At 55.3% G+C, this 18,404-nt stretch overlaps 1 protein-coding gene across 3 annotated transcripts; it reads right to left on the reverse strand.

Moving 5' to 3' along the window:
* Positions 1-78: 78 nt before the first annotated feature.
* SLC12A9 (solute carrier family 12 member 9) lies at positions 79-9,694 on the reverse strand. Of its 3 annotated transcripts, XM_061402058.1 has the most exons (14): positions 9,523-9,611; positions 8,547-8,769; positions 8,199-8,333; positions 7,614-7,745; positions 6,673-6,981; positions 5,737-5,844; positions 5,507-5,618; positions 4,819-4,976; positions 4,638-4,720; positions 4,354-4,478; positions 4,008-4,200; positions 3,670-3,844; positions 3,297-3,443; positions 79-1,357 (listed from the first exon to the last, which is right to left on the reverse strand). In XM_061402058.1, the coding sequence occupies exons 2-14, from the start codon at positions 8,725-8,727 to the stop codon at positions 471-473; spliced, it is 2,745 nt and encodes a 914-aa protein (XP_061258042.1). In that variant the 5' UTR covers positions 8,728-8,769; positions 9,523-9,611; the 3' UTR covers positions 79-470. The 3 variants fall into 3 exon arrangements, with proteins under 3 accessions (XP_061258042.1, XP_061258043.1, XP_061258040.1); XM_061402059.1 differs by lacking the exon at positions 8,547-8,769 and having other exon boundaries at positions 9,523-9,694; XM_061402056.1 differs by having other exon boundaries at positions 8,547-9,614.
* Between the last annotated feature and the right edge of the window lie 8,710 nt (positions 9,695-18,404).

Genomic DNA, 18,404 nt, shown 5'->3' on the forward strand with positions numbered 1-18,404 from the left:
CCCCATCCCCCATACAGATTTCTCCCTCTTTCCATCCCACGTACCACCCCCCTCCTTCCAGAAATGCTCAGCCGGCACTTAGTGTTTTGATCTTTTATTCACGTTGAGCAGTTAGAAAAATAAAACAGAACAAAAACATCACAACCTCAGGGGTCCAGGGGGGTCTGTTGGGGCGGGGGAGACTGAGGTAGCCTAGAGTCACAAGTGGAGACCCAGCCCCCGTCAAGGCACGGGTGAAGGCAGGGAGGCCCGCAGGGAGGGCCGTGGACTCCTTCCCCGGGAAGGTGGTGGGGACAGCTGCCCTGCGTTAGTAACTGTACCCGAGGCTAGGAGACCAGGATGCCCTAGTACGACGTCCACCAGGGGCCGAGTCCCACGTGCGAGGCTGGCAAGCGGCAGCCCTTCCCCTTCTCACCCTACACTCAAGGTGGGCCACAGGACCTGGACACTCTCTCTGCTTGGCGTGGGCATCAGAGATCAGTGCAAGTGACAGGGGTGACGCCGTGAATGAGCAGCGTGGGGCCCAGATCGCGGCTCAGAATTTCCAGGAGCCCCAGGTAGCGCAGGTAGCGGGCAGAATCAGCAGGCGGCCGCGGCAGGTACAAGAAGGTGAGGGCGGTGGCGGGCCCCACCTCGCCATCCCCTTCCTCAGGCCCACCGGGCCCTCCTCTACCACGCCCCTGCTGGGCCCGAACCAGGGCGTTGGCGCTGCATGCCAGGGCCTCTGCCTCAGCGTCTCCCCGCCTGCCGTTCACAAAGTCCCCTTCCTCCTCCTCCTCCGGCTCCTCGGAGGCAGCCCCCTCGCCCCACACCACCTCCCGCACCTCGGCCCGGATCCTCAACTGGCTCAGCAGTGCCCGCAGCCGCCCCTCGGCTGCCCCCGGGGCCTCCCGAGGCCCCAAGCACAAGAAGATCCGGAGGCGGGCACTGTGCCAGGCAGGCACCATGCCCAAGATGGTCGCCATCTGCAGCAGGAAGAGGCCGCACACGTCCACGTAGCCGGGCCCGCCCCGCGGCCGCAGCAGGTTGAGGGGCCACACGTCCACGTGGTGCGGCTGGGAGGTGCCCCCAGACCCCCGGCTCAGCCGCTCGGGGGGCAGGGCCCCACAGGCCCGGGCCAGGACCACGTTCTTGTTCATCTTCAGGGCGTCTGCCACGGTAGCCACGTAGTCCTGGGGACTGAGAGCCCGGGGGCTCCCAGGAGCCCGGGGTGGAGGGAACAGGGTGCTCAGGGCCGGGGCCCCAGCCTCTTGGGTGCCATCCGCAGGCTCAGAGAAAGCCGGGTCAGTCAGGAAGTGATCCTGGGGTGCAGCATCATCATAGAAACCCAGGACCAGCGTGTTGGGCTTCATGCCACCTGGGGGGCAGAGAGGTAAGGGGGAAGGAACCCAGGGGAGTTAGACGGGTGGGCTGAGCTCACAGCGCACCAACGGGCACCCACTCCCACGCTGACAGTGCCGTGTGTCAGCCATCAGGCATGACGTGTGCACTCTGCTTGGCCTCTTAAGGCCACATTACGCACATTTGCATAATGACTTTCCGTGTTCCCAAACACTTTCACATGCGTTGATTTATCTCCGTGACTAATCTCCCCCACCTAAATCGGCAAAGTGCGCCCTAAAGCTTGCTTTAACTAAGGAGCACTTCCGGTCCATGGCAGTAGGATGCATCCATTCTGGGCTTCAAGCCGCACACCTTTTCATGATAGGAGGTAAGCCTGACTCCACTGGCAGATGGGACCCCCCGATTAACCAAGCTCATGGGCTCGACTCCCAGGGAGATAACGCTTAGACCCTGCTCGCGGAGGATGAAAGCTCAGGACAGGGGGGCTGCACAATCCGTTTCTAGGACTGCAGAGTCCTAATGATGGCCTGTCCAAAGCACGGCCCCCAGTGAGCTTACCACCTGGACACTGACCGGGGGCCCCATCCTGTTGAAAGCACTTCATATTTTTAACTCATCAGAGCCCTGAAGCAACACTATGAGGTAGAGAGGATTACTCACCCTCTCTTACAGATAAGGAACCTGAGACCCAGAGTGGTGAAGTCGCTAGCCCAAAGGCTCATGGCTGGTAGACTCTGGGGCCAGCAGTGACCATGATGTCTTGGGCACCAGAGCCCGTTCTCTTAGCCACTAAGTGGGGGGTGGCCAACCACAAAGCCCCCAGTCCCTGCTGACAGCTCCTGGGCTTTAGCGTCTGAACAACCAATATGGAATGGGATCGTTTCCCCTGTGGCAGGGTTGGGTTTACAAGAAGACTCAGACCTCTTCTAAGACCCATTCTCAAGGGGCAAATGGTTTACTCAGAATCTATCAGTAAGTCAAATTCTCCTTGCTGGGGAACTGACTGCTTAAAGAAAACCTTTCCCTTTTTATGTGAGTTATTTTCAGCGGGATGAACTGCATGAAAGGTGTGGTCTCTAGGTCCGGCCTCCCCCACAAAAGATGGGACTGGAGGAGATGCTGCAGGGTCTATCTGATACTATCTGATAAGGCTTGCTAACACCCCTAGAACTCCTTACCAGGTGGGAACTCCAACCAATCTTGCAAATTAAACTAGTCACACCCCATTCTGAGCATTTTCCAGGGTTCTCATTGAAACCAACCAAACGAGCAGGGCAATGTCCAACAGCTGAACTTTAGCCAGACTATAACGGGGCAGGAAGCATGCACTCAGGGAGGGTGCAAACGTTAATCCTGAGACAGAAAGGAGGAGGCGGCTCATCAGGGGTTTGGAGGAAGGTGGGGTGCTGGGCCAGAGGACACGGTCACAAAGCCAGGAACATTCCACTCCATCCGAGAGCATCCGCCACTCCCCTGCCACCCTTGGCTCTTTATAGTGTCTGGGGGCCTCGTTAGTTACATCACTTCCCCCTTCTCTGCTCAAGTCTCAGCTGAGATACTATCTCATCACAAAACCTTGTCCACCACATCAGTGACCACGGTCTTCCTCTTTCTGAACTCCAGTGGTTAGAAAGCATCTGCCCTGGATTTTGATGGGGGCAACACCTAGCCTCAAATCCTTCTCCCACTGTGCCCAGGAAAACAACATGCTCTTCAGAGCCTGTGCTCCAATCATGGGTCAGAAAGAAACCAAAAAAGCCATGTCCTTCCATCTCTAGTCCTAAGGCAGCTCCTCAGAGACCTCCTCACACACTGTCTTTTATCTTTGAGAATCAAGTCCTGTCTGCACGAGAAGGTGGGTTCCTTTCGGAGTCTGCAATCTGTGGTTTACTCTTGGCGGGGAGGGGAGCAGAGACTGAGAGGGGCCACAGAGGGGGCCGAGGGCAGCTCACCAAGACCGGAGATCCGCAGCAAGTGCTGAGCTCCCTGGCGCACGGAGGGTGAGAGGGTGAGATCCACAAAGGCCTTCACTTGGGCCCGGTCCACCAGGCTCAGCCACGCCCCGTACTGCGGCTGCACAGGATCCGAGGGCAGAGAGTCTGCAGAGAAGGCAGGCAAACACATGCGGGCCAGACTCGTGTACTTTCTCCTCAAGTCCAGATCCCACATGGGCAGAAAAGAAGGGTCTGGGCAGGGACGTGGCTGGTAGGAAGGGCCATCTGGGAAGACTGCAAGAGGTCTTGGGACACCAAGAACACGAAGAGCGTCTGGGAACCAGAGGGAGAGAGAGATGTGGGGGGGTGGTACGAGTGGAGGGCAACTGACCGAGGTCTCCCAGGGTGACATGGCCCAGCACGTAGAGACCCCCTTTCTTGAGCTGGTTGGCCAATCGCAGCAGAGGCAGGGCGCCCCGGGGGTTCCCCACCAGAAGCAGCAGCTGCGGCCGCCAGAACTTCACGTGGTCCTTCCGGACGTCCAGCCGGAGCAGGTACTTCCGCACCTGGGGTCAAGGGGAGGTGGGGGGAAGAAGGGCTCTGGCAGATGGCCCTCATCCATCACCTGGGATGGGAATCAACCCGAGGTCTCCCCGGAGCAGGGGTGTTCCCAACCCGCCTCTTCCCTCCCCCAACCGGCCCTGCGCTCCCCCTGCCAGCTCCCTGGACCTGGTGGAAAAGCAGGGCCTGGCTGACGTAGCCCCAGCTGCTGGGCCCTCCTCGAGCCGTGAGCAGGGCAGAAAGCAGGCCCATGAGGAGCAGGGAGCCGCCGGCGGCCCCGGGGCTGATGAGGAACATCATGAGCAGGCAGGAGGCCACCCCCAGCAAGCAGGTGTGCCAGGAGAAGAGGTTGAAGGTGGGGCTGAGGGCCGACAGAGAAAGAAGAGCGCTCGAGACAGCCCGAAATCACATCATCACCTCCGCTCCCGCCCAAAATCTCGCGCTTGGTCCCAGGCCTTTCCGCCGTTGTTACTCCCACCCTTCCTCTGGGGACACAGGCGGCTCCTTCTCTCACCGGAAGTTGGGGGCAGAGGCCCACTCCAGGCTCAGGCAGGACAAGTCCACGGCAGCGTAGGCCACCAAGTAGAAGACGGTGACCACGGCAGCCAGCGTGTTCAGCTTTCCGGCCAGGAGCACCAGCTGGACGAGGACCAAAAGGCTGGGTGCTCGTTCCCGCCCCCATCAAAGGCCAGCACATCCTGCCTCCTCGGGTACGTCTGCCCGCGTGCATGCCCAACAACTCCCAGGAGTGTAACCGGAGGGGCTGAGGGTGAGGGCAGCTCAAGGAGACAGGCTTACCTGCACGAGGCCCCAGGAATACAGCACAGCCCCCCAGGGGTTCCCCCCTCGGGATACCACCTTGGCCGGCGCCAGGATCACTCCTGTGCAAACAGAAAGGCAGGAGGCAGAAAAGTGAGCCTGGGGCGAGCAAGGGACAGAGACAGGCGCGGGAAGGTGCAACCAGGCAGGGGAAACCCACCGAAGAGGTCATCCTGGGCCAGGGCATGGAGGATGCGGGAGGCGCCAATGAGGGAGCTCATGGAGGCGGAGAGTGACGTGGCGTAGATCCCGACCAGCACCAGCGGGGGCCACAGGCTGATGGCTCGGAAGAAGCCATAGTCCTCCTGCAGCAGCACCCTACAGGCACGGAGAGGAGGAGGAGGCCGGAAATCAAGGTGCGTCCACCCCCAGGGACCTGGTGAGAACAGTGCTCTCAACACTGGGAGGGTTCAGCGCTGGGTGTTCTGGACTGACCCCAGCCCTGACCTCAAGAATCATACTGATAGACGGAGTGGGCCTGGGGGTCAGACTGGGCATTCTACTGGTTGTCATTGGGCTGCTGTGGATTTCATCACAGGGTGGACGTTCCCAAAGGCATAGGCACAAGAGGCCACATATTCATAGAGCCACGAATTGACTGGCAAGCCCCACCCCCAGGCCACGTGCTGACAGCAGCACCAGGCAGGAAGCAAATGCTGGCTTCCGGTGGGTCCTTACCATGGCGCCAGCCCTCCCCATTTCAGGCAGCAGCTCCGACTCACTGCCCAGTTTCCACACGCCTCAACCATGTAGGCATCTCCCACCCCCACTCCCAGCCAGCGCTTCATTTGGTGAACCAGGTGTGACAAGTCCGTTCCCACACCCCACTCCACCCCGTGCCCAGGCACCTGTCACACGTGAAGCTGGAGAGGAAGAAAAGCAGGATGTAGATGAAGAAAGTATAGGCAACAGCAACAATCGTGCCCAGAGGAATGGCCCGGCTGGGGTCTTTCAGCTCCCCTGGAGGGAAGGGAGCAGAGGGGGAGGGTCCTCCACCAGCCCCCACATCCCTGAGCCCCCACAGCACCTTGGAGGGGCACCAGGTGGCAAGGCAGCCCCCTCCCCCAGGGACGCTCACCTGACATGTTGGCCCCAGCCATGATGCCCGTGCAGCCGTTAAAAAGAACAGCAAAGACGCTGGCAAAGGTCATCATGGCCCCCGTGGTGTAGTCCTTGGCGTAGCCGGCTGAGGAGGAGGGATCATTCCCAGGGACGAAAGGGTGTCAGCATCCCTCCTAGGGATCCAGGCGTTTTGGCCCCGCCTCCCTCCCCTCCTATTCTAAAACACACCCCTTGCCTCCCCACCACCCTGACCAGCTCGCCAAGACCCCAGCTCTGACCTCCGTCTCTGGCCTGGGCCCAACTGACTTCATCTCCTCCTTCTTCCCCATGCACCTCTGTTCTTCCCTCCACACCTTCATCCACGCTCTTTCCTAGCTGCCTTCCCTCGCCCTCCTATCTGAGTTTTCCAACCCCTGGGATTTCCCTGCTGGTCCAGTGGCTAGGACTCCAAGCTCCCAATACAGGGAGCCCGGATTCAATCCTTGGTCAAGGAACTAGATCTCACATGCCACAAGTAAGACCCAGCACAGCAAAACAAACAACAATGAATTTCCCAGCCCCATTCAGGCCACTTCTAGCTCTACCAGCTTTCCCGACCCCCTCCCCACCCAGCTCATACCCAGGTCTCCCTCCTCTGGACTCCTCTATGATTCTTATCTCCTTAAATCATACCCCATCCTAATATGCAATTTGTTTCCTGAATGTACATCTTATCTCTCTGATTAAACAAGTTCCTCTAAGGCAGAGACTGTCTCGTGGTCATTCTTGCTGGGCCAAACACAAAGCGGCCAACAGGTGCCCAACAGATTCTAATCAACCTGCCCTGCTCCAGGTCCAGTCTCTCACCACTGATGATCTCTGACATCTGTTCTCATCCAGAGATTCCAAGCCACCCCCACCACGGGCTCACCCCTCGCCCTGAGAACCCCCAGCACCCCCACACCCAGCTCACCATCCAGATTAGCCTTCAGGGTGCTGCTGTTGAAGCCAGTGAAGTGGCCGACCTGGGGCGGCAGGGAGGAGCCATTGGGGCCAGGCCGAGGGGCCAACGGGATGTCCCTGGGCCCCACAGCCACAAAGCTGACCAGCACGGAGGCCAGGGAACCAGAGACCAGCAGGAATGTGAGGAAGGAGGCCCGGGCATAGAGGCCGGCCCCCAGGGTACAGACCCCGCCCACCAGGCCCAGCAGCAGGGAACCGTAGAGCAGGCTCCAGCCGTAGCCCTGGGGCAGGACCCGGAGGCCACTGGACCCTGAGGCATCTGCAGAGAGGAAAGAACAGTTAGATGGCCACGCCTCCAAGGAGGGACCCCAGTCATGACTCAGAGCAGGCAGAGACCCCATCTTTGGCCCACTTGTCCTCAGAAAGGCCATCTTTCCCACTCCCCCACCCAGCTGGACTCCCCTGGTGGCTCAGACGGTAACGAATCCACCTGTAATGCAAGAGACCCAAGTTCAATCCCTGGGTCAGGAAGATCCCCTGGGGAGGGCATGGCAACCCTCTCTAGAATTCTTGCCTGGAGAATCCCCATGGACAGAGGAACCTGGCGGCTACAGTCCACGGGGTCGCAAAGAGTCAGACATGACTGAGAGACTAACACTTCACCCAACTGTATTCCAGCATCCTAGCCCTCCGTGGTGGGGTACCAGCAATCTTGCTTTGTCAATTTTCAGAGTGTCACCCTGCCCTCCCCCACCACCCCCCCCCCGACTAGATGGTGAGCTCCTCGTGGGCCAGGACATCCTCTAGGATGTCTGCACGAAACTGGGCACACGGCAGGCACTCAAGAAAGTGCGTCTGTTCCAGGAGAGGGCTTCTCCCCCTGCTGTGATCCCAGAATCCCTGACCCTGCAAATCCTCGGGGCCACCCAGACCAGAGTGGGGCGCACAGACCAGCCCCGAAGACGTCAAGTATGGCCTCCACCAGCCCCAGCAGGGAGACGGCGCAGCCACAGACGTTAGCCAGGTAGAACATCAGGCCGATGCTGCCGCCAACCTCAGGCCCCAGAGTCCGACTGATCATGACTGAAAGTGGAAGTAGTGGGTGAGTGTTAAGGGAAAAGAAACTGAATCGGAATGGGAGGCAGGGCCCAGGCACAAAGCACCGTGCAGCTGGCCCTCCAGGCCTTGTCTCCCTGAACACACGGGACTGTTCCCAGAGGTGGTATGTCCCAGTGCGGCCACTCCCAAGCCACGTGGCTTTGTCCAAGTCACTAGCACTCTTGAATGTCCTTGCTCATAAGATGAAGACTATCTGACAGGACTGTTAGAACCAAAATGGCAGCCACGGAGACACCTGGTGGACTCGACAATGGTGGCTCTACCGTGTAAGGCCACGCTGGTGACCTTCTCCATACCAACCTGTCCACTGGATGTTCATTAGAACTGGCCTGCCCTCCAGGAGACGCAGGGAGGGGCCCTCTCCTCCCTCCACAAGACAGAAGAGCCCAGACCACCGTCCACCCAGGTTGAGGATACAGTAGGCTCCGCCCCCTCGCACAGCTCCGTTGGTGGCGATGGCACAGACGGAGAGCACGGTGAGGGCCAGGATGACGTAGGCAACCAGGAGCATGGCCAAAGCCTGAAGCAGACCAGCATGACCCACCACAAACCCTGGGACAGGAGTGGCAAAGCAGGTCAGAGGGCGGTTCACCCCTCCTGCCCCTCCCATCCCTCCCACCCTGAGGTCATCAGTTACCTCAGGGCAGAGCTAAGCCCAAGGCCACTGGGGGCCCCTCCCCCAAGGCCTTCATTCACCAGCTTCTCCCAGGGCCCTTCCCCAACCTCATTCCAGTCCCACCCTTGAGTAAACCAGCGCCAACTCACCAATCCTCAAGAAAACCACTATACTGAACATGGACAGGACTGTGGGCACCACCACACCCAGGAAGGTGGAGAGTTTCCGGGCCGGTGCCCCTCCAGGACCTCCGGCCCCATTGGCAGGGAAGGAAACCCCCTCCTCCCCCAGGAGCCGGTAGGCCAGCAGAGGAGAGTTCTCACTGGCCATGGTCGAGAGCGGGCAGAGGAAGCCACCAACGGGTTACAAGGCCTGCAAAGAGTTTGCTGAGTGGAAGCAGCTCTGTGGAGACCCCACAAAACACCTCTAATCAAACACCCAGAAACTTCCTCCAAAAGGAAACACACACACACTCACATTCACGCTCACCAGCAACTCCAAGAGTTAATGGGGGTGGGGGGCAGGCTGATCCTGGCCACTGCCCCACCAATGGTAGGCTCCAAGTCTCAGGAATGGGTAGGAAGGCGCCTCCCAGCTCCTGGGGCCACCCCTTCCCCATATCCCTGAGAGGAGGGATGGCAGCGGCTCTGGAAAGGTGCAAAGATCTTCCACCTTCTTAACTAGCAGCACAAGAGGAAGCAAATCCCTCAAAGGGGAAGTGAGTTATGGACAGGAGGCCCTCCTGACCCGTTCCTCCGGGGTCCTGGCCGCCCCCCAAGATCCTCCATGCAATCACCTCATCCCCGGGCAATAGGAAACTTCTCAATCTTCCAAAGCCCCGCCCTCCATCAACCCTCTTCCCTCAGCCCATCTCAGACAGCCTCCTCTCTCTTTAACCTCACCAGATTCCTCCCACCTACACAAGGCATCCCCCAAACTCTACCGACCCCGCCACTCCCCGACGACCAAAACAAAAACATCATCGGCCGGCCACACGAGGTGGTCCTCTTTCCTGCACCGGTTCCTTCCCACTTTCTCCCCGGGGCGGGTTGGAGCGGGCCGAGATTCGCTTCTCCCCGGCCAGGCGCACCCTCACAGCCCGGGTGTGGCAGCGCGCTCACTCACCCACTGGAGGACGCAGCCGCTCGGGGGTGATCTCCGAGAGCGGGAGGGGTCTGCTACTGGCTGAGGGGGCGCGGGTGCCGGAAAAGACAGCTGCGGCTACCGGGATGCCAGGCCTGGAGCCTGCCCCCGACCAGCACACACGCGCCCCATTGGTCCCCGAGCCCGGCCCCGCCCCGTGGGCGCGCCCGGTGGAAGCCCCGCCCCAGTGGGCTCACGCTAGCAGCGCGGCTCCCCGCCCCACGTGCGAACTGGGTGCTGCCAGGGGTCGCCTCTCAGACGCACGTCTCCGGCACGGTGTTGGCCATAGCTCCCACTGCACCCATCACCCTGGTGCAAACGAGCGCCCACCGCGTGGGCGGGACCCCACTCGGAGCTGGGCGGTGACGCTGCTGAAAGGGGCGTGTCCTGACGGCGGAAGGCCTCCGGCAGGTGGGGGGACCACGACACCTGGCCCAGGTGCGCCGCTAGGAAGGCGGGGCCCTGTCGGCCTACGCCTTAAGGGGTCCGCCTCTTCCAGCCTCCGGGATCCCCGTCCAGTGCACCGGGTTCCAGCCCCAGCCCTCACCCCTGCGGCGCCCTCCCCTAGCGCCGGGTCCAGCCCACCGGCTGCTCTCCTCGCTTCCACCACCTGAGGGCGCCATTGGCTGCCGATCCGGGCGAGCCTTGGAGGCGCTGGCCTTGGTTGGTTCAGTCTCGTCCCCCACCCGCTCTCGTGGTTCCCTGCAAGGTTGCCCCCTCCAGCAGGGATTACAGGACTTGTGAACCTTCAGGAGTCAGGATTCCCCTCCTAACTCTTTACGGCCTTCCCAGGTGGCTCAGCGATATAGAATCCGCCTGCAATGCAGGAGACAGAGACGCGGATTCAATCCCTGGGACGGGAAGATGCCCTGGAGAAAGAAATGGAAGATTCCCTGTAGATGAAAATGGCAACCCACTCCAGTATTCTTGCTGGGGAAATCCCATGGACAAGAAAAGCCTGGCAAGCTGCAGTCCGTGGGCTTGCAAGAGTCAGACGCCACTTAGTGACTAAACTACCACTGCCCACCTCAACTCTTTACAGGTATGGTCAACATTGGCACTACCTGGCAACATCCCATCTGTCAACTGTAGATAAACCCTCCTGCATAAGGTTGCTGCGCAAGTTCAATAAACTTGAATAGGCACTTGAGAACAATACTGAAATGCTCAATAAACTATCTGCATACCGTACTGTATTAAATATGCATAAGCACTTTGTGAGGTGGATCCTGCTATGATTTCCATTTTTCACAATAGGAAATTGAAGCTTGGAGAACTTCAGTAATAATTTCCTAACTTTCATAGAGGCCTTTGTGGTTACACTGTCATTTGAGCCTCAGGAAATGAACACTGCTTTTCCTGCCACTGGGCTTTGGCTGTAAATTAGCTGTAACGTTTCCCTAGGAGAGGAAGAGATTCAAGCCAGTGCAAATGTGGCTTTGCCAGGGAGCGGTCTCATGAGCAGTAAACTGTGGCATTTTCATCAGTCATCCCTGCTACCCACAATACGGAGTTTGACTCCAGGGTCTCTCTCACACCCTTCCTATTACAATTTTTGGTGATTTCAATATCTGCATTGATAAGACTTCCAACACTCTGGGCTGGCATGTGCTTAACTCGACTTTTGCATAGATCTCACTCTCCATCCCACCAATGGTTATGCCTAGACTTTATCATTACCAATAATTGGACCCCTTCCTCTTTTAGTCCATCACTTCTAGTTATGCCTATTGAGGGAAAATATTAATCTGACACTTACTAAAACAGTAGGGAAGACTTTATTCAGGGCTACTGCAATAGGTGTCAAGACACAGGAGGGGAGAAAGAATGTGCTCAACTCCAAACAGAGCAGAGAAACCTGGGGATTTATAGCCAACCAGCAGAATGAGGGGGTCAGTGAATGGAAAATTACTAAGAGGAAACACCAAGCATAGGGGGATTCTAGCTCAAGAGGCTTAACAAGATCCTTGCTGAAGGAAGGCCAGGGTGATCAATTATGAAGGGTGGATGGATTCTCTCTGAACTGGGCTAGACATGCCCAGGAAGGATGAGGGCCAAGGTGGAGGCCAAGTCCAGAAGAGGTTTCAGAGGAACCTGACTGAAGTTTGATGAAGAAGAGGGTCCTTGTCATGCCCTGACCCCAGCAATCCTCCACCTCACTGGACCCCCAATTCATTGATCCTGCCCTCTGCCCACTGCCCTCCACTCACTTCCCTTGTTACCCAGCTTAAAGTTCACAGTCAGTGAAAAGCACTGCCATACCCCTCGCTCACTTTATAACACCTTCCAGCAAAATCACAGCCCTGGTAAATGCAACTATCCTCTTCAGTCTCCTTTGCTGGCTCCTCCTCCTCTCATTTCAACTCTGGAGCACCCCTAGGTGTTGGAGGAACAGCCAAGAGGCCCCACTGATCAGAGGCTCCATTGAGCACCAGAAGCTCAGTCCACAGTCTTCTTTTAACCACTTACACCCACTCCCTTGGTGATCTCATCCAATCTCCTCTTTTGAAATACCTCCTCTATAGTAGTGCCGAAAGGGTGTATCTCCAGCCCAGATCTCTACTCTGAACTTCGGACTGTATGTATGTCCAAGAACATGCTAACATCTGTGCCTGGACATCAAATGGGCAACTCAAACTTGGCATGTCCAAGATCCAACGCTGGACCACAGCTCACTCTTCTTGTGGTTGTCCCACTTCCCCAGTTGCTCAGGTCAAAAGCCTTGGGGTTATGCTCAAATACTCTCTCACACAACCCACATCCAACCCATAACAATTTCCTTGGCTGTTAGTTTTCACATACAACCAGTATCCAACCGCAAATACCACACTAGTCCAGGTCACCATCATCTCTTGTTTGCATTATTGCAACAGCCTCCTAACTGGTGTGCCTGCTTCTGCCCTAGCCCTTACACTCAATCCTAAAGGAAATCAACCCTGGGGGAAAAAAAAAAAAGGAAATTAACCCTGAATATTCATTGGAAGGACTGATGCTGAAGCTGAAGTTCCAGTACATTGGCCACCTGATGCAAAGAGCTGACTAGTTGGAAAAGACCCTTGTGCTGGGAAAGACTGAAAGCAGGAGAAGGGGGCAACAGATGATGAGATGGTTAGATGGCATCATCAACTGAATGGACATGAGTGTGAGCAAACTCCAGGAAGTAGTGAAGGACAGGAAAGCCTGGCAGTCTGCAGTCCATGGGGTCGCAGAGTCGGACACGATTGAGCGACAGAGCAACAACTACAGTCTATTCTTAACAGATTAGTTATGCTAGTAAAGTAAGTGTCCGTTCAGGACGCTGCTCTTTTCAAAACTGTCCAATGGTTTCCCATTTTCCTCAGAATAAAAGTCAAAGGCTTTTGAGCCATTTGACAATCTTCCCATCCTAAGGTAACCATACCTACCTCCTGATTCACTGACTACAGTCCGACTACCATAGTTTATGCCTGTTGCCTTGGCATATGTAGTAACAGCACCTCTTTAGCTCAGAAGTCGTCTACATATCACATGGGTACCTTACTCATGAAGCCCTACCGGATCTTCATCTCGTCCTCACCTCCCCTGACCTTGCCCCACGACTTCTGGGCTGGTCCCAACAAGGCGCTATAAGCACACACCCAAAGAGTCTCCTTTGTCTTCTGGACTCAGATATTATCTTCTTAGTGAAATCTTCTCTGCCAGTCCCATTTAAAAATTGAACTACGCCTTCCTTCCTATCCCATTTTCCTATTTTCCTCTTCTGTCCTGTTTTTGTTTTGTTTTTTTTTTCCCTTCATAGCGCTCAACACCATCTAATACGTGTCGTTTACTGGTTTCTCGTGTTCACTGAGAAATGTAAAGCTAAGCTCCACAAAAAGTTAAGCTCCCAACAGGAAGTTAAGCTGCACAAATCAGGAATTTCTCTTTGCTTCGCTGTTCTGATTGCGGTACTTCTCACAGTCCCGGGCACCCGAGTGACCCTCAAGCACCATTCACTGACTGCTTGGGGAACCATCTCAAACCTACGCCTTACTCCTCACGTGATTGCATTGGCCCCGCCCCGCCCGCTCGGACGGGAAGATGGCGGCGCCCAGGGGGCCTCGGGAAGAGGGCAACCAACGAGAGGGTGCCGGCTCGCTAGAGCGTCCGCGCCGCCGCCTAGTCTGCGGTTGCGTCCTGGGAAGGCGCGAATTCAGAGAGTATGTGTTGGTCTTCCTCCCCACCATTTTTAAAGGAGAAAGGAATTAACTAATCCTCAGAAAGTGCTCTGTCTGACTTGCCCGCTGTCTCCCTACCGCTTGGGGTTCCCGGATCCGAGACGTGTTAGGACGTGGTTGCGGGATTCAGTATCTAGGTTTTTCTCCCCTCCTGTTGGCTCCCGGGTCTACCTGTTAGGACATCTAGGGGTATCTATCCAGCCTCCAGTTCTAGGGATCCCCGAACACACACCCGGACCGCCCCTCGGAGACAGGACGCCCAATCCCCGCCTCCAGGTGCCCCACTCCGAGTTCAGGCCCTATAAATGCTACCTCACCGGAGATCCACCCTCCCTACTCCCGCGGAGAGCTCCGCAGGATTAAGTCTTGTGAATCCCGACCCCCATCCTCCCCCAGGCCCCAGGGGCAGATGAGCCCTTGGCCACCGCCCCTCCAATTTCCTGCAGACCCGGCAAACAAAAGGCTCGGGAAGAGAGGCGAGGCTGAACTGGGCGCCCTTCCTGCAGGAACAGCTGATGGAGCAAAATGACCCAGGAGGGAGAGCAGGGGAGGGATGAAATTCCAGGGTTCCAGGAGGACCGCAGCAGGAGGCCAGACTCTTGGATCTCGGGGAAGGAGGGAGGGAGTCCCGGAAAGTGGATATGCAAGGCCCAGGCAGGACACTGCAGTTTGCTGGGCTCTCTCAGATCCCAGCAGCCCTGGTGGGGGTGATGTCAGCCGTAGGGAATGGAGAGGGTGAGGGGAACACTGGATTTCAGGTGAGCTCTCAGGCCCCTAGGCTGGAGTGGTGGGGGCTGGGAGAGGCCTGAAGCCCTGCGTCATCTCCTTTGGGGCCCAGCCTACCGCCCCCTGGCCCGACCTGCTACCCTCGGTGAGGGCCCCACCCTGGCCTGGCTTCCTGCTCCTCCCCAGCCACAGAGCTTTCCCTGCCAAGCTCAGGAACCAGCCCGGGGGCTTCTGGTCTCTTCAGAGCTTTGGTAGCCTAGCCCCCAGACACGCAGAGTCCTTATATTCCCTCCTAGAGCCGATGCCCCTGCCCCCATCCCTTTCATGGACACAATGGTATGGGAAGGGCCCTGTCCAGTGGGTGGGGGGATGCTGGCATGGAGAGGGGGCTTGGCCTCATATCCTGTCAGGCTGCCAAGGGAAGAGAGGAAACAAAAGACTTCCCCCTGCTGAGACAATGAGCCTCCCATTACCTCTCCCCACCCCTCCCTTTATGCTCTGGCCCCCAGCCCCCTAGTCTCCGTTGTCTCTACCTCCTTGGCGGCTGGTAGTCTTGGCCTCTGCGCTGAGCTCTACCCTTCTCCTGCCTTCCTTCTGATCAGCTCGCACTGATGCTTGCTCCCAGTCCTGGCTGTTTCAGTTCCCTGCCACTCAGTGCTCAGGGCCCCTTCTTCTGTCCCCAGAGCCAAGATTGGAGCCTGGCTGGGCAAGGCTCTGGTGAATGTTAGGGGGTAAATTACACCATCATTAACGGCTACTGGGAAGTAGGGGCTCCAGGAGGGAAAGCATCCAAGGCCACCAAGAGAGAGGCGTGCCCTCAGCCTGGCCTGGGTGAGAGAGGAAGGAGAGAAAGGGCACAGGTGTCCTCCAGGTCCTTGGAGGTGGGGCTGAAAGGCCATCCTGGTGCTGAGTGCGGAGTCTGGCCCACCTGCTGGCCACTAGCTGAGTGCATTGGACAGTCACTTAACCTTCTGAGCCTGTCTCATTTTTAAAGTGGATATCATAATAACGCCCATCCTGCCCCTCTAATGGGGTTGTTATGTTTTAAATACGATAATGTTTGGGGAAAAAGAAGAGGAAGTAGGTAGTAAAGCTTTCCTTAGTCTTCTCAATCTCTGCAGCCTCCTCCACACCCCTCGTTCCCACCCCCAGCAGTTTCCATCACCATCATGTGACAATAACTCCCAAACCAGTCCTCCAGCCAAAAAGCTCTCTGAGCTGCAGACCCAATGAGCTCAGATCTAGTTGACTTCTGGCCCGGATGCCTGAAGGTACACAGGGATCTGAAACACAATATGCCCAGCATGCCCCCATCCCTGTCTCTATGGTCTCCATTTTACTAGCTCCTACCAGATTGCCCTTGAGAGTCCCTTGGGCAGCAAGGAGATCAAGTCAGTCAATCCTAAAGGAAATCAGTCCTGAATATTCATTGGAAGGACTGATGCTGAAGCTGAAGCTCCAGTACTTTGGCCACCTGATGCAAAGAACTGACTCATTGGAAAAGACCTTGATGCTGGGAAAGATTAAAGGCAGGAGAAGGGGACGACAGAGGGTGAGATGGTTGGATGGCATCACCAACTTGATGGACATGAATTTGAGCAGGCTCCAGGAGTTATCAACAGACAGGGAAGCCTGGTGTGCTTCAGTCCATAGGGTCACAAAGAGTTGGACACGACTGAGCAACTGAACTGAGCTGAAGGCTAGGCTTGCAGTAGGGCTGCATGCTGGTACAATAAATCCCTACTTCATCTGGTCTTCCATCCCCCAGGGAACATGAAGGATGGGAAGAGATGCAGAAGTAAGCTGCCCAAGCCTGAAACTTGAACCATGTTTGATGTCAGTTTTCCTCCTCTCCCATCCAGGCTTCGGGTCCTGTCCACTCTAGTTCTCTGACATCTTTTGAATCCTCCCCGACTCCAACCCTCACACACACACAAACAGACACTCACCCATGTCAGTTCAAGCCCTCGCTGTCATTTGAAGAACTGCATGTGGTTTCTCTGCCTTCAGTCTCGATCATTTCAATCTATTCTCCAAAGTTGTACAAGCCAAGCAAGGACTTTCTATACTGATCTGACGATGTCACTTCTTTGCCTAAAATGCTTCTGGCTCGGGCTTCCCTGGCTGGCATTCAGGGTGGTTAAGACTCCCCACTTCCACTGCAGGGAGCTTGGGTCAGATCCCTGGTTGGGTAAGTTACTGCCTTGAGGTTCAGCCAAAAAAGAAAAAGAAAGAAAGAAATTACAATATAATAGGATAATAGAAGTTTTTCTTTAAAAAAGAATCTTCAGCTCCCCAGGTACTCAGGACAAGTGCACCCCTGGAAGGTTCCATAAAGATGGAGACTGGTTCTTGCTCACCTCCAGCTCACCCATTGTCACTGCCCTGACACCCCACAACAGGCATCGTGAACACTGACAGCTTGAGAACAGTCTCACCACATCCATGCTTTTGTACTTGCTGCTCCTTCTGCCTTGAAAGCAACCTTTCCCACCAATCTCCTCCAGGACTCATTCAGACAGCGTTGTCTCCTCCAGACAACTCACCTTGAACCTGCCAGTTGGTTCCGTGTGCTTCCTCCATAATACCATAGGACTCTCTGCCTACCACCCTTTATGGTCAACACATAGCCTCCTGTGTTCTGTTGAGATTTTATGACAATTTCTACCCCTGGATTGTTAAGTCCTAGAAGGTAGAGAATCCTATTGTGTCCCCAGTCCTGTTTCATAGTGATTATTCTAAAAATAAGCATTGGGTAAATTAAAGATCAGGGTCTTCCCTGGTGGTCTAGTGGTTAGGAATCCACCTTCCAATGCAAGTTTGATCCCAGTTCAGGGAACTAGGATCCTACATGCCATGCCACGGGGCAACTAAGCCCCCACTGCAACTCCTGAGCCCACATGTTCTAGAAGCTGTGCAGTGCAGCTAGAGAAAGTCCACTCACGGCAAGGAAGACCCAGGGAAACAAACAAACCAAAAAAAAGACAAGTAAGAAGATAAACAGTCAACAAATACTTATTAGCATCTACTATGAGAGAGGCTTGCATGGGACTTCAAGTGAACGCAACATGTAACCTTTTACGAAGCTTAGAGCCACATACAAGCAGATACACAGTCACTAATAAATTACATTAATAAAAGCACGTGTCTATTACCACTTTGTATATGATGAGTTCAGGAAGGTTTGTGGTTGTCATGTAAGGAGTGGATTCAGATTTTGTGGGCCCTGATGTTTTTACAATTTGGGGGAACCCGCTTTAAGAAAACAAAAATAAAACCATGAATATTAAATTAGGTGTAAGTTAAAGTTTACTTAGATTGAGCAATCACAACCAGCTGCAATGTTAAGATGACAGATACTATAAATATCGCAAAATCTAGAAAAACAATACAATATTTGTAGTTAATAACTGCCAACACATCATTATAATTCTGTCATGTCCTGTTAGATGACCACCTCGTCATATTATGATTTTCTATTATTTTCTATTCTCTCTCTCTCTAGTATGGCTGATTGAATTTTTTTCTTTCATTATTGAGAATTTATAAAAATCTCATTGAGCTTTACAGCTTATTATTGTTACCATCAAAATCTCTATCAAATTCCTTTTGTGTAAGAGGTGTGAGATTTGGGGCCATTTCAAATGTTCTCCTGCTGTGACTAACCCTGAAAAACTGTTTAAATGGATGGTACTCATTAACTAGGGTGGTAGGAGGAGCCTGGAAGGTGAGAGATGCCTAAACTGAAAACTTTCTGAGCTCCCAGATAAACTTAACTCTAGACTTTGACAGTCAGGTGGACCTCACAAGGAGGGGCTGGGATATGGGAAAAGGAGAAACAATTTCTACAACCGATGTTGAAAGGGATGGCTTCCTTGTTGTTTGTTTAATACATAATGAAAAGAAAAAAAAAAAAATCCTAACTCCAAGCCCACTCCAAAC

This window comes from Bos javanicus, chromosome 25 (assembly GCF_032452875.1).
Source record: "Bos javanicus breed banteng chromosome 25, ARS-OSU_banteng_1.0, whole genome shotgun sequence".
Taxonomy (NCBI): domain Eukaryota; kingdom Metazoa; phylum Chordata; class Mammalia; order Artiodactyla; family Bovidae; genus Bos; species Bos javanicus.